Consider the following 16,331-nt stretch of genomic DNA (forward strand, 5'->3'; position numbering starts at 1 on the left):
GCTTCTCGCTCTGTCCTGCCAGCGGGCAGGCTGGGGGTGCAGCAGGAGCTGGGAGGGGACAGACCCAGGACAGCTGACCCAAACTGGCCAAAGGGGTATTCCATACCATCTGGCGTCATGCTAAACAATATATGGGGGTGGCTGGCTGGGGTGGGGGGGCCGGCTGCTCGGGGATAGGCTGGGCATCGGTCAGCGGGTGGTGAGCAATTGCACTGTGCATCACTTGTTTAATACACATTAGTAGCAGTAGTACTATTATCGTTATTATTATTATTATTTTCCTGTCTTAATAAACTGTCTTTATCTCAACTCACAGGCTTAACTTTCCCGTTTCTCTCCCCCATCCCAGAGATCCACCACAGCTGTGTGGTGTTTAGCTGCCAACCGGGTTAAACCACATCAGTGCTCTGTCATTGCCCTTTGGAAACAGGTCATAAGTGCTTTTGCGAGCTAATGCTAACTTTTCTTTAACTGATCCTCCTCTTCTAAACTGGGTTACTGAAATCAGCAGTGTATTGCTGATTTTGGCATGACACTATCAGTTATGCACACTATATATTTAAAATATTCAGGATTGCAATTGTCTAAAGCTGTCTAAATTGTCTAAAGCTATGATGTGACAGCAAGTGAATTAGCTGAGGGCCTTAGTCTGAATGAACTCTGTATCACATGAACATGGGCATAAGTAAAGATGCCCCAAAATACCTTCATTTATACAAAGCCTGCTCCAAAATATTGTGTTTTCTCCCAGTTCTTTTTTGAGTCTCTGCCATTCTGCTTTTCCTCTGTTGCTAGACATGGTTTCCAATCCACATGGCAAGAGTATGATTTGTTTTATTTTGCTACCATGAACTCAAGGAAACTCCAAACCATTGCTTGAACCATAAAGGGAACCAAGTGGAATTTGCCCAATGTTCTTTCAATTCTTCTGCTTTCTTATTTTCCTTTAGCATTAAACAAAAAATCAAACAAAAAACTGTTATTAGACTCACTGATAATTTAACAACTGATATTTCTGGGCTTTGTCTGACATTTGCTTTGCTGGATAAATGATATCATTTGGTATATTCTTGAGTGGCAGACAACCTTAATCCTTCGCAAAAAAAAAGGGGGGAGGAGGTGGGGGGGGGGAGGGGGAAGGGGAATCCTTGAAGAAAACAGGAAGAATTTCTGCATAGCCTGTCTAAATTTTGATTTGGATGAGAGAGTATGCAGCAGTTTTAGATGCTTATTTTCTTTCCAACTGAATCTAAAGAAACAAATAAACCATATCTTCATAGAACTGTAGAATCCTTAAGGTTGGCAAAGACCTCCATGATCATCTAGTCCAATCATAACTTAACAGTTACAGCATCTTCTGTATGTGCCAGCTTCTGGCTTCATCTGAATACAATGAGAAAATGCTTGGTGCGTGTTCCAGGTCTTTTCTGATTCTTGCCTATGAAATCACTTTTAATTTTTTTTAGTCTATCTCTTTCCAGGTACTTGCTGTTATTTCAGTAAAGCAAGTTACTTTCTTCCAATAAATTATTCCTTCAAATATGTACTCTTGTAATTTGCCAGATGAAGCAGTCTCATTCCTATGGCAAAGTAATTATATATATGACGTTTCTCCTTGCTCCTTAGATTAGATGCTCTTCAGGGCAAAGACACTATTTGCTTCATGGTCTGCTCAACATCCATTGCAAATACAACATGAAGTGCATAGATAAACACTGGTATAGAGACGAGCCACATACTGTCCCTCTGTTTAAAGACGTAACTGTTTCTACTCTGCATATGCAACTACTTTTCCCTATTTGTCAGTTCATACAAATGACTGACAAGTGGAATTAAGGGCATCTTGATCTGCAAAATCTTCAAACCTGAGGACAGAGCAACACTACAAGGTGGACTTTGTTATCTTGCCCTGACCTAATAAATTTAATTCAGCCCATTGTGGACTTTGTTATCTTGCCCTGACCTAATAAATTTAATTCAGCCCATTTGCCCTGTTCACATGATATGAAAAGCTGTCTACAAGTACTGAGCTAGGAATGTGCAATTCACAGATTTCCCGGTGGTTGTGTGTGCATGTGTGTGCGCGTGGGTGCAGAGGGGGGGACAGGGGGACATTTTTGCATCTGAATCTAGTCAGAAAAAGCAATTATTTTTCTTTCCTCCTATTCCTTCCCCATAATACTACCTAGATGATAAAAGACACAACATTGTCCATTCTGTCCAGTAAGCCTTTTGAGTTTATTTCAAAAGTGTTTGATAGAGCTGATAGGAGTATGCTTATGTATCCATTTCCACCCTGCAGAGGTTAAGCTTGATGGGACAGATGTTCCTATCACCCCCTATAGGTACAAGTCTGTGCTGACAGAAGGACTTATGTTCCTCAGTGAGTGTGAGGAAAGCCTCTGAGTACTTCTGTAGGCCTTTATCACTCCTACCCTCAAGTGACACCTCTCAAGCTGCTCCTTCTCAACCTCTCAATTCCTTCTGCACCTCTCAACTCCGCTAGGAGTAGGAATCACAGGAAAGGCATGAGTGATCAGAAGGATAACAGAAAATGTTTTTATAAATACATTAACATGAAAAGGAGGACTAAGGAGAATCTCCGTCCTTTACTGGATGCGGGGAGAAACTTAGTGACAAGAGACGAGGAAAAGGCTGAGGTGTTTAATGCCTTCTTTGCCTCAGTCTTTAGCAGCAAGACCAGTTGTTCTCTAGATACCCAGTACCCTGAGCTGGTGGAAGGGGATGGGGAGCAGGATGTGGCCCTCAAAATCCATGAGGAAATGGTTGGCGACCTACTACAGCACTTAGACGTATGCAAGTCAATGGGGCCGGATGGGATCCACCCAAGGGTACTGTGAGAACTGGTGGAAGAGCTGGCCAAGCTGCTTTCCATCATTTATCAGCAGTCCTGGCTATTGGGGGAGGTCCCAGTTGACTGGTGGCTAGCAAATGTGACGTCCATCTACAAGAAGGGCCAGAAGGTAGACCCGGGAAACTATAGGCCTGTTAGTTTGACCTCAGTGCCAGGGAAGCTCATGGAGTAGATTATCTTGAGTGTCATCACACAGCACTTGCAGGGCAAGCAGGTGATCAGGCCCAGTCAGCATGGGTTTATGAAAGGCAGGTCCTGCTTGATGAACCTGATCTCCTTCTATGACAAAGTAACGCGCTTGGTGGATGAGGGAAAGGCTGTGGATGTGGTTTACCTTGACTTCAGTAAGGCTTTTGACACAGTTCCCCACAACATTCTCCTCGAGAAACTGGCTGCTCGTGGCTTGGACTGCCGTACGCTTCGTTGGGTTAGAAACTGGCTGGGTAGCTGGGCCCAAAGAGTCGTGGTGAATGGAGTCAAATCCAGTTGGAGGCCGGTCACTAGTGGAGTCCCCCAGGGCTCAGTACTGGGGCCAGTTCTCTTTAACGTCTTTATCAGTGATCTGGATGAGGGGATTGATTGCACCCTCAGTAAGTTTGCAGATGACACCAAGTTAGGTGCATGTGTCGATCTGTTCGAGGGTAGGAAGGCTCTGCAGGAGGATCTGGATAGGCTGGAGCGATGGGCTGAGGCCAACTGTATGAAGTTCAACAAGGCCAAGTGCCAGGTCCTGCACCTGGGGCACAACAACCCCAAGCAGCGCTACAGACTGGTAGATGAGTGGTTAAAGAGCTGCCTGGCAGAGAAGGACCTGGGAGTATTGGTTGATAGTCAGCTGAATATGAGCCAGCAGTGTGCTCAGGTGGCCAAGAAGGCCAACAGCATGCTGGCTTGCATAACAAACAGTGTGGCCAGCAGGGCTACGGAAGTAATTGTCCCCCTGTACTCGACTCTGGAGAGGCCACACCTCGAGTACTGTGTTCAGTTTTGGGCCCCTCGCTGTAAGAAGGACATCAAGGTGCTCAAGCAAGTCCAGAGAAGGGCAAGAAAGCTTGTCAGGGGTCTGGAGAACAAGTCTTATGAGGAGCGGCTGAGGGAGCTGGGATTGTTCAGTCTGGAAAAGAGGAGGCTCAGGGGTGACCTTATTGCATTCTACAGGTACCTTAAAGGAGGTTGTAGCGAGGTGGGTGTTGGTCTATTCTCCCACATGCCTGGTGACAGGACGAGGGGGAATGGGCTAAAGTTGCACCAGGGGAGGTTTAGGTTGGATGTTAGGAAGAACTTCTTTACTGAAAGGGTTGTTAGGCACTGGAATGGGCTGCCCAGGGAAGTGGTTGAGTCACCATCCCTGGAGGTCTTTAAAAGACGTTTAGATGTTGAACTTAGTGATATGGTTTAGTGGAGGACTTGTTAGTGTTAGGTCAGAGGTTAGGCTTGGTGATCTTGGAGGTCTCTTCCAACCTAGATGATTCTGTGATTCCGTATATGACAGGAAATGTCTCCTACAGAAATAAGTTACTAGCCACGGCCTGTAGCTTCCAGCGTTTTCCAGCTCCTCTCATCAGTCTGTCTCTCTGCCAGAAGTATGTCTTTGCAATGTGACACGGTCCTATGAGATGTCCTAATACAAATATGTTACACCTTCACCGCAATACAAATGTCACACACATCAGCTGTACACCAAATAAGAGCCAGGAGCACAGTTTCTGTTTCCTGTGACTCTATACAGCCAACTGTTTGAAATCCAGCAACTTTCAGTCCGATATCTGCATTCACATCAAAATGCCCAGAATTAGGCTGAGGTTTAGCCACATATGCTCAGTATCACCGAAAACCAGGCCACTTTCATTTCTACATTTATATAGAAGCTCATTTCAGGAATCCAGAGTGAAACATAATAACTGATACATTTTTTTGGTGTTAAGAAATTTTTTTCTTGACCCTCTATAACCACTCTGCTTCTTTGCACTGTACACAGCAGTGCCACCTTACTGTCAGGCTACAGGGGCGTGTGCATCAGGACTCCAGGTGCTCTTCACAGCTCTCCCGCTTGACTCCACGGGAAGTCTGGGACAAATCTCTCTCCTTCCCCATCTCCACCCCATGAGTTCCTGAGGCAGATCAGTAGTTGGGAAGTTGCCACTTCCCAGAACTGCTGTGATGCCTAATTTGCGGGATGCTTGGAGTTGTTTGAATGAAAGGCACTACAGAAGTGGAAAAGTATTAATTATTATTATTATTTCACAGGAGGCCTTTTCTTTGTCCTAATGAGCACTGTGTGTCTGCCAGAAGACCGCCTTCAAATCTTTCTAGACACGAGTTCTATTAACATACAAACGAACAGGTCACACTGCTCATGCAGCAGAACTCTTTAGCATGTTAATGACAAATTCACACCAGTGGTCCCTCAGTGCTCTGGAGAAATACAGGTTTTGCTCTGCACTTAATAAAGAAAAGGCCATCGTAAAAATATGTCACTTGGGGACGATTAATACTGTCGCAAGAGATAAAATTGGAGAGGAAAATGACATAAATTTATCTTTACATGGGTGCTAAGTGTGGTTTCCACTTTTAATCTTGCTGTCAGAATAGTATTCATCTGGGGCTACTCAGCAGAGAGGTCTGTGGGGCCAAATTTGCAAGTGAAGGCTCACAAAAAGGCACCTGTAATGCTCAGTTTTTGCTGACTTAGAAATGAGCTCCAAGTGATGTGTGGAGTGCCTCCAGAAGCCTTAGGAGGGGCAGGGCTGGCACATGCTGCCCTAACACCACCAGAGAACTGCAGCACTAGATGTCACCTGAGGATCCTTCTCAAGGCCCCGGCCACTTCATTTGGGCCTTCTGTGCAAGAAGGCATTTCTGACAAGCTGGGCCTGCCTATCAACAGATGGACTCTTAAACTTGTGATCACGGTGATGTGCATTACTTCACAGTTTTGAATGTTGTTAGTTTTTTTGTTTGTTTGTTTTGTTTTTTAAGATGGAAAAAAAGAATAGGAAAAACTCACAGTCCTTATTTCTTTCAAAGTGCAATTTAAGGTATTTATTGTTTTATTTGTATATTTTCATTTTTTAATCAGGGATTCTCTGTGTCACTGCTCTAAGTTATGATGAGAAAAGAAAATTTTGCTCTAAGGACTTGACCCACAGCCAGAAGAAGTCAGCACAAAGCATTCTCCCCAACTCTCTTGGGCCTTGGATCAAGGCCTCAGTTAGGAAGTTACAATTTATTCTTGAAGAACGTCGTTTGGTGGCAAGATTTTTATGCATGCCTTTAGAAGCTGTCTTCTCTTTATATATACTTCATTAGTTTTCCTATGTCTTTTTTTAGTTTAGAAGCCAACAACTGCATCAGGTCTTGGGAGTGCACAGGGACATTACCCCAAATCAGCAGAAGCTGCCCATTACATTGTCTGTGATGAACGCAGGAGCAAAGGTTAGTTGTTCCACTGGGGGAAACCACTCCAGGACTTACAGCTGCCGAGCATAGCAATTACACAGAGCTCTGCACCAGCTAGAGGCTGTCCACCTTCTGCCTCAGGTGCTTTCCGGTAGGAAACACTCTGTACACACACTGAAAATCATGGCAGGGATTTGAAGACAGCATGCTGACACTGATGTTGCCATTTGAAATTCAATCAATTAATATTATGGAGAGGCAAAACTGTTACTAGAGCAGATACACTGCTGTTGCCCTCATGGAGCTGAGCATTGTACCAAGTGCGGGTACTAAGTGGTTTTCTGTGTCCTATAAATGTTAGATGCTATCTATCTTTGAGGATTTCATGATTTCATGCTTTTCTCTCCCTATCTTTTCTTTTTTTTTTTTTCTCCTGACTATATTTTCTTCTGACTGTTCTTGCTTATATTAGGTATAGTGAAGGAGTTTATAAAGGAGTGAAGGACAAAATGAAACTGAAAAACAGTATAATTGGTATTTTAGTTGTACAGATACCAGCTTCAATATTTCATTGGCAAACCAAAGTCATAATATTTACGATGAAAAGAGCAGAGCAACAAATACATTTCTTCACAGGCTTCTAATTGGAATCCAGATGAAATCACCTTGTGAAGGTGTGGGATGCCTGAAGCGTGCACATGATGTCAAGGAAAGTGACTTTGTGCACTAGAATTCAGAAAGAGCGCAGCCAGTGGCATAGTTTAGGCATAGTCCACACAAAGCTTCCCAGCTGCGGGGAAGGCAAATTTGCCTATCTGGGAATGAAAGCTGAGCCATAGGAATGGGAAATAGAAGAGATGATACTTTGGTGTTAGAGAGCACAGCGGAAGCATGCTTTTTGCTCTTGCTGCCCCAGGGGAAATGGGAGGGATGGGAGCTTCAGTCTGCAGGAAGGATTGATAGCTGCCAACCGTCCCCCTCCCCACCTGGTCCTTAATCCTCTAAGCTCTCAAATGACAACAGCAGAAGCAGTATCAGCAAGCTTCATTTGGTAAAGAAATTAACCCACCATCCTTGGGTTGTTTTGCTGCCCCTGGCAGCCAGCCATCCTAGGCAGCTGCCTCCTTGCCTGTGCTTGCAGCAAGTCCTGCTGTGGGAGCACTCTGCCCGTATCACTGCCCATGATGGCATTGCACCAAACAGGCTGGAATAGATGAGCACAACACTAGCCACTGCTGCTGACCTCAAAATGATTCCCATGGCTGAGTGGTTGTCTCTAGTTCTGCATGTGGGTAGGGAGGATGGTGAGCTATTCGCAAGCATTGAAGTTGGCCTGGCAGATACTAAACCTTTGTAGACTCCCACTGTGGTCCACAGGAAAATAGGGATTCCTCCAAAGGGTAGTGGTAGCTACATGTAAGGACCTCTGTGAGTTGTGACAGTAATGTTTTGTTCAGTGTTCTCAGATGGTCATATTCTTGCACCTGCAGAAAGGATCTGTTTTTCAAATATGTTGTCTGCCTAGCAGGTCTCATAGTACTAAGCAGAATTGCTTTGAAGAACATTTTGAAAAACTAAAGAGATGTTTAAAAGTATGAAATAAGGCTCTGGAGTCCGACCTTTTTATCTGGTTTTAGCTATCTTACAGTGCATTGCTACATGACAGTAACTTTCTGTTCCTAATACACAGACAGCAAAGAAGGAGAAAGAAACCAACTTATCAGTCAGACTGCAGATGGACATGGTCTCACTCGTGCATCAAATACAATCAAAGTCAATGCAACAGTGTCGGTAAATCCCATTTAATGATTTCTCCCCAAATAACTTTTACACATAGAGATCCATGATTAATTTGCCTCTTGGAAATATAACTTGCCACACACCAAATGCTCAGTGAGGCACAGGGGTAGGAATCATTTGTAAGACAACTTTATGTTTTAACAAAGCCATGAAAACAGTTCAGGGCTGCTAATGCCCATTGTATTAGACAGGCCAAACACTGTTTTATCTTCTACTGTCTAGTAAATACCATCTACTAACCACTAGCAAAACGAAGTCTAAAGCTGGCCAAGATTTTGTTTTGTAGGAAAGGGTGAACTCATTTTTTCAGAAGACAATGCCAGTTGCCATGCAAACATCTTAAGTCCTGATTCTCTTCCCACATATGTTCTTCTTTTCTTTGCATAATTCTGGTGACTTGTGTTTGTTCCCTTTCCCTTTCCCTTTCCCTTTCCCTTTCCCTTTCCCTTTCCCTTTCCCTTTCCCTTTCCCTTTCCCTTTCCCTTTCCCTTTCCCTTTCCCTTTCCCTTTCCCTTTCCCTTTCCCTTTCCCTTTCCCTTTCCCTTTCCCTTTCCCTTTCCTTTTTCCAGAAATCCTCATTTTGGCTTGTTGAGACAGACCCAAAACACACTGACGTGGGTAAGATGTCTGTTAATTTCAGTGAGCTCTGGATGAAGTTTCTGTTCTAGGAAAAAGGATGCTGCTGTGCAGTAACCCTAGCAGTTATCTTCTCCCCTACACATATCCAAAAAGCAATTTAACGCACCAGCAGCAGTTGCCTATTAATCGGGCTAGAAAAAAGGTAGCCTGGGAGGGTGGGTTTAAAAGAGGAATGTGGCACTATTATGTATTGCTTGCAAAGTAAACAAGCAACATCAGTATAGTCATTTCCTAATTACGAGCTGTTTCATAAACTGTAAATGCTAACATGGGAGAGGTAAATCATAGCAATTTAATTAATAAAACACTTTAGACAATTAAATCCATATGTGCATGTCCCGGGGCACAACATCAATAATAGAAGCTTGCAGGCATATTTTGGAAATTTTATGCAATCATTTGCAGATCTTGTAGTCAATAATTGGTGCAAACTGTTTTAACTCTTCCTTGCCTGTTCTGGAAAAGGGAAAGGAATTGTTAATTACTATTATTATTATTGATTTTATTCTTCTTATTATGTTGCCTATTTTTTCCATACTATGCATCTATTATAAAATTATTTCTGTACACCCTGCAAGATGAATCTGATTTCGTCCTCATATGTATGTGAGCTTGTAAGCAGTACAATGAATTAACTTCACCCTATAAAGGCAGTAGACTTGTTTTCTCAATTCACAGAGCTGGACTACAAATGTCAGACACACCGGAGTTTCAGACTGAAGTCTGAGTCCAGTTGCTGGCCTACACCCTGAAGGATCTTTCCATGACCAAAGCTGTCATAAAAGATTTTGGAGGCCTTATGCACAGTGCTGAATGGAGATTTTTGACAGTTCCAGATAGAAAATTGATGCACGTTCAGAGAGACTACCTCAGGTGTGCCTCCTCAGTTAGACTCCTGCAGTGCCTGTTACCCTGACACACTGCAAACCAGGCTGCCAACTATCCAGAAAAGCAACTGTGTAAGAGGACCTATGCCCCATACAGTTTTCCTGTGGGACACCGAGGTTGGTTGTGTGATATAAACCTCCATAATTTGGGATATCTAGCAAGCTACAGTGTCTGTTAAGCTCAGGAGCCCATTTAACCACACCAGCAGCCACACACCCTAGTAAATTGACTGTTCTCCATTTTCCCTCAGACAAACTGCTAGCAATATCCAAGCCCAGCATTTATTACATGTCAAATTTCAAGGAGCTAGCTCCAGGATGAAGAAGCTGGCTGTGGTTGAGCTCAGGCAACACTCAAAGATGTGGCCAGGGATTGTGTCCCCACATGCCAAAGACAAACAACTTCTGTATATCAAGAAAATGCTGGTGTTTTCTAAGGCTCATTAAGCATGGAGAAGAAAATAGCATCAGCTTCCTGAGGAACTTTCCTTCACCCTAAAACTGAAAAGGAAATTATCTCCCTTCCCCCTGGCTGAGGATTTAGCCACTGGCAAATACTCGAGTAACTGAGACTCATCAGAGCTGCCCATTGAAAGTGTGAATGGGCTGGAGATGGCAGAGAACATAGCGGTGAATTTTCAGGGTTCAGTCTGCTGTGAGCACTGCAGGACAGTGATCATATCCCTCCACTGGCTCCCATCTAATGTCCAATGTCCATGTAAAGCTTTGCTCTTACAACCTCAAGCAATAATACATCCATCCCTGGCAACATCAAAGCGTGGTATGTTCTTTGAACTGCTCTAACTGCTTCTCTTCTGTTCTGATTCAATGTGAATCGCAAAGACTTTTAAAGCAATTACTGGATTCAGCCCCATTTACACCAAAGTTCCAGTTCTGATTTATGCACTGCCATGACAGCAGTGCTCCTTTGCGACAAGGAAGCTCACAAAATCCTAGAAGTAGCACATAAGTGCTGGGAATATCTTCAACTGAGTGGATTCTAAAGGGATCAGACAAACGTTAAGTTCTCCAGGAAAAACAGTGAAATCTTCAGGGAAACTCCAGTTTGAGTCAAACATGTAGATTAAGCCCCTGAACCTTAACTGCCTACCCACTCTGAACCTTAAACTCCCCCACACTTCCCAGAAAGAACCAAAAAAGGAAGATTTGCCAAAGATTTAAGGAAATCTACCAGGGCCTTCACTATTTCTGTTGTTTTTCTATGTAACACAGTGGGTAATGATTTAAAATTGTTAGATAAGTAAGTAGAGAGATGAACTAGCTGGTAAACCACTGTTTACTTATAAAAATACTACAGGAAAAAATCCCTCCTGTATTTGAGAGCAAACTACCACTTCTCATGAATTCTACCCTCCCTTGCATTCTTGTTGTCACAAGTTATGTGAGATATTGTTATTACCTTTCTGATAAAAGAAAATCAAGGGTTTAAACATTTGTCTCCCCTCCTGATCTTTAGGGATGATGGCTCCAGCACCTATTGCTTTTTGCAGGATCAGGATTTCTTCTGCTACAATCTGTTTAATATTTGAGATCTTTGGAGAGAGTAAAGTATGAATCACTGGTACAGCTACTGAAAATTATGTTAAAATGATCATCTACTGGTAGGGTGGGAAAAATCAGTAACTTTCTATAAACATGGATTAAAGAAAAAGATTTAAAACTGTCTTGGTTCAATCAAAAATAATTGTAAACTATTTTAAAAACTGTAAAGCTTGGCTTTTTCAAGTTCCTTTTAAATTATCATTATTCGGATATTTGGTAATTCAACACACTGTACCACGGCATTTTTATTTAAAGCTATGAAGGCACTTGCAGCATGAAATTCTAACATGAGGGATGTTGATTATAACTATGTTGGCCATTACCAAGTTGCCAATATATAATGATCAGTATTTGCTTTTTATTCTTACTTACAATTATTTTTGTTCTACTCAGTAGAACACAGTAAAACTCTCTTTGTTCATATGTGTTGTCACAGCATGGGGTGATATCAAAATGGATAATGCTGAGGTGGTTACTGGCAAAGCTTTATGGCAAATACACTTGAATGACATCATTTATATGTGAATCCTGCTCCAAGGATGTTAAGCAGTTTGAAAGTCATTGCACTGACTTGCAACTCACTCTTTAAGTGAGCTGCAAGTTTCTTCTCTTGTACTGCTTTGGTTCCTGTCCTGCTTCCTCCGATGAGAGCTGAGCAAATGCCCTCACTACAAGTCCCACCATACAGCCATGCTAGCAAATGTTACCTCTGACAACACTGCTGCTAGCTCCTGCTGCCTCAGCTCTAAGACTGTCTTGACATCTGATGCCAGTTTTCCCATATGTGGTTCAGTGGCTCGGTATTTTGTTAATGCAGAAAATCTTAACTGAAGGGGCAAGCAAAACAAGCAGGCATTCTCCAGAAGAACTGGCACCCCTGTTGGCCAGCTGCTTTCTCCAGTTTGGAGCTGCCAGAGAAATGAACAGCAAAAGTTAAGAGTCACAGAAAAGATGCCTCACAAAAGGCTTCAAAGTACTACTCTTAGTTGTTCCAGGTCAGCAGTGAATTTCACAGCCAGTGTGATTAGCCTCATCCAAACTCCTCTGGGGCCAATAGAAAAAGAAATGTTTTACAAAAACCTACGACATTATCCATCATCCTTTCACTGCAAATTTACTCTATTTGACCTCTATGGCTCTGATACAATAGAATGTGCTGTTTCATTATGACTATTTGTTCACATTATTGCAAAGATCAACATCTTATTTTCTGAAAACATAATTTTGCTTCTTTGATCAACATGATGTTGGTTCCAGCCATCTGGAAGAACAATTAGTCCTGTGGTGGAAAAATGACCACCATGTGCAGGCTGAGATCCGTGGACTTCAGAGACAACGTAAACTATTCTGCAATATTGGTTATTCTACAGTTTTGATGTTCTTTCTTTGTTTTTTCTTTGTTTGTTTGTTTTTGAATATTGTTTGAGTATCTTGAGATAATTCCAGCTCATTGTGCTTTTAGAGTCAACCCTTCTATTCTAAATGAGTAAATAATTAATTAAAAATCTAATTTATTTAAAAAGTTGTATCTATCCATTCTCTCAGAATGTTCTCTCAGAATCTGTATCTTATATATATATATATCATATATATATATATACAATTATATGTTGTGTTTCATCAGTAAAATATATCACTGCTTGTTTCAGGTCTTTCTTTTTTATGAGCCAGACAAATTGAATTTTAAAGGCTACGTGATCTACGAAAATTAGAGATAATATTAGCCCCATCTGTATTTTTGGTTTAAGCCCACAGATAGTCCTACAGATTGTGATGAAGATTGTTCTGATAATGAAAAAGAAATTAATCTTTATGTATCACTTTTATTTTTAGAATTTTTGTTACAGAATATGCTATGTTTTAATAGAATGCAATGAAAATTATTTTAAGACTCAATATTGAATATTTAAACTTTTTCTATAGTTTAATCTAAGAATTTTGAAACCAGAGATGATTTTGATTTTCATCAATTCCCCTGTGCTTTTCCAAGAAAATGGGTCTCCTGTGGAAACAATGCACTCATTTCAAAGTAAAAGTAGATATAGCCTAAGTGTAAAAGCAATTTCAGTTTGAAACACAGTTGTTCTCACATTTCCAATTAAAAAAAATCACTATTCTACTAATTTTGTGGAGTGAGGCATGTATATCTAGGGTGGGTGCAATTTTTATTTTCTTGATTGTTCCTGCCAACTTGTCAATGCCACAGGCTGACCCTACAGGTAGACTTAGAAATCTCTGATAGTATATGGTATTGTGCAGTTGTATTTATCTGCTGAAATGATACCCAAGAGACCCAAAACAATTCATAGAAGGTTATTAAGCAGAAACTGTTATGCTCAATCAACTTCATTAATACATTTAGATTTTTTTAATCCTTCACATCCATATGGTTGTGGATTTGATTTTTATTGAGTCTGATTTGTAGCAGAAAACTATCCTGTACCATTTTAATTTGTGATAACCAAGCCATGTGAAGCACGGTGATTAATATGAGATATGGACTACAAAATGCTGCTTCCGAGGTGGCACTTTGCTTTATACCTAAGAACAGAGGGAATGGTTTGGAGACTCTTATACAGGAATGATATCAGTCTTTTCAAACTGTGTGAACCTGCCTTCATATTATCTAGAAAACATACCCATAAACACTGTTTGCTACAGGCAGCCATATATTCTCATTCTTAGAGAGAAGAAGCATCACGGCCTTGGGTGAATGTAGGAGGAAGCACTGGGCATGTTAGTCAGCCTTTCCTTGGGCCCTCAGGCAGCTGTAGTGGTGCCACATCCAGAGGAGGTGATTAGAGATTTCTTTAATGGTGTGGAATATAGTCTTCCTAAACTGGATTCCCCCCGTCATCAGCAGACTGATGTAAGACCTAATAGATGTTACAGATGCTGAATATTTCCATGGGGTCTGTCAGGATTTGGAGGCATCTAATGGTGAGACATCATCATTATCATCATCGTCATCATGATCATCATCATCATCATCACAACAACAATAATAACAATAATAACAATGACAATAAGAACAACAACAAAACCAACAAGCTCTCGCTGCTGCTTGAAAGTAAAGCAATGTGGTCAAATCATAAAGATTTAGAGAATGTGGGAACTGTTTACTACATATATTGAATGATGATATATGCTTTTTTTTTTTTTAAAGGAAGTAATCTTACTGATGTTACTAGAGAAGGAAAGTGGTGTGAATCAGAACAGTTCCCTGATACGTATAAAAGTGAATACAGTCAAAAAATTAAACATGAGCAAGTTCTCACTGTAAGAACAGGGGTTTTATTCAAAAATATTTATATCCATGAAATCCCTCTTACTTCAGATCCCTCAAATCCCTCAGAATTCAATGTTTTTTCTCTCTTAACTACATTTGGTAATAATAAAAATATATTTTCAGAAGATTGTACAAGCTCATGGTCCTTTTTATGGTAATAATAGCTACATGGTTTTAGATATCTCCCCAGTAAATTATAATTTAATTTTCAGCTATTTAAAGGTCACTCTGAATAATACATATGCTGCTTAATAATCAGTTAAAATAATGGCACCTTTCAGGAGTGGAGGCTAATAGCACTATTACCTTTGTGCAGGCCTTTGCTGTTTTCATTTGTTGTGTGATCGGTGAAGCAAGAGAGAAGTTCCCCTCATATGCCCGAGCCACATCTTCGGTCTCACTTTCCGTCTTTTTTTAATGGGAGGAACAAAAACCTTTTCGCAATCAGCAGTAATCTCTCCAAAGGTCTTTTAATTTAAAAAGTCATAAGTGTTAATTAGCTATTATTAAGTGTCCCCTGTATAAATTAACGTGATTGATGAAAAAATTAAGGGTAATGAAAAATGTAGCAATGCATGTATTTTTAAGAGACTATATTAAAGATGAAAGTCCCCAGAGACAGAAACTAAGGCCTGCTGCACCCGTGCCTGGCCTTTATTAGTATTACTAATAAAATGTATGTTGATATGTATCTCAGGAATGCACATGGATACTTTGGATATACCAGTTTTAACATATTTCTTACTTCATTATGCTGTTGAATACCTTTTTGTGACAAAGACTTACTGCAATGTGGTGTAACCTGTCCAATTTCATTTTGCTTTGTGAACCAAATGGAGGTTGTTTGAAAATGGATGCTGGGTACAGAGAAAAGAGAAGTGAACTAGCTGACTGACTGCTTTTCTCATTAACTTTGTATGTATCTTAATAGGGCACTCCTATGCTTTACAAAATCAGTTCTCATTTTTTCTGTTATCAAAAAAAAAGTATAAATAAGAGAAATATTTATTTCCCAACAAGGCTGATTTTCTTCTGAGATATAAACAGTTTATAACTGTTCTTGATTCTGTAAACTGTTTAACTACAAGAAACTGATTGGACCACCATTAGTTGTAATAACATTTCACAAGGAATAGGCTTGAAGACTAGGCCACAGTGACTGCTCATGAAGAGATGTCTCCGAACAGAGAATGTTTGTATAAATAATATCAGATCTGAACATGTTATTTGCCTCCTTCTCACCTGCACAAAGCATATTACCTGCATCACATAGTTGCTAGTTTACTTGGATTATTGTTTTATATAATGTCCTTATGTGAAATCATGATCATAATCATAGAATCTTTAAGGTTAGAAAAGACGTCCAAGACCATCTGGTCCAACCATTCCCCTACCACCAATGTCACCCACTAGACCATGTCCCTGAGCACCAAGTCCAACCTTTCCTTAAACACCTCCAGGGATGGTGAGTCCACCACCTCCCTGGGCAACCTGTTCCAATGCCTGACTGCTCTTTCTGAGAAGAAATGTCTCCTAATTTCCAAGTGATAATGTGATATACGTCTTATGAATATCCATTAAGAAAGAATCCTACCAAAATCTAGGTTTGCAACAAAAAGAAAATGACTAAGAGAAACTGATTATTATCATTCTTGCATGATATAAATGCAGGATCCATTTCAGAATGCCAGGGATTTAACCGCAGTCTCCAGGATGCTGCTATGAAGTATCTGCAGCAAGCAGTTTCACAATGAGCAGCTGTAAAGAAGCCTGATTTCCCATGATGCTGTCATGTTGTGTGACTGCAACAACTGCAGTCCTTGCCTGTTGCTTCACCTCCCTCTGCCTTGTCTGCAACTGGAAAATAATCTCTTTTTCT

The 16,331-nt window shown here is 41.0% G+C and overlaps 1 protein-coding gene across 1 annotated transcript in view; it reads right to left on the minus strand.

Moving 5' to 3' along the window:
* Positions 1-8,503: 8,503 nt before the first annotated feature.
* Positions 8,504-16,331, minus strand: part of LOC308189333 (uncharacterized protein) — a 97,142-nt gene continuing 89,314 nt past the window's right edge. The window contains exons 4-5 of the mRNA XM_080579268.1: positions 14,759-14,860; positions 8,504-14,097 (exon numbers count right to left, since the gene is read on the minus strand). Of these exons, the coding sequence (XP_080435394.1) occupies positions 14,050-14,097; positions 14,759-14,860 (150 nt within the window). The 3' untranslated portion in view covers positions 8,504-14,049. The remainder of the gene's footprint in view (positions 14,098-14,758; positions 14,861-16,331) is intronic.

Source organism: Anser brachyrhynchus (genome assembly GCF_964034855.1).
Source record: "Anser brachyrhynchus genome assembly, chromosome: 2".
NCBI lineage: Eukaryota > Metazoa > Chordata > Aves > Anseriformes > Anatidae > Anser > Anser brachyrhynchus.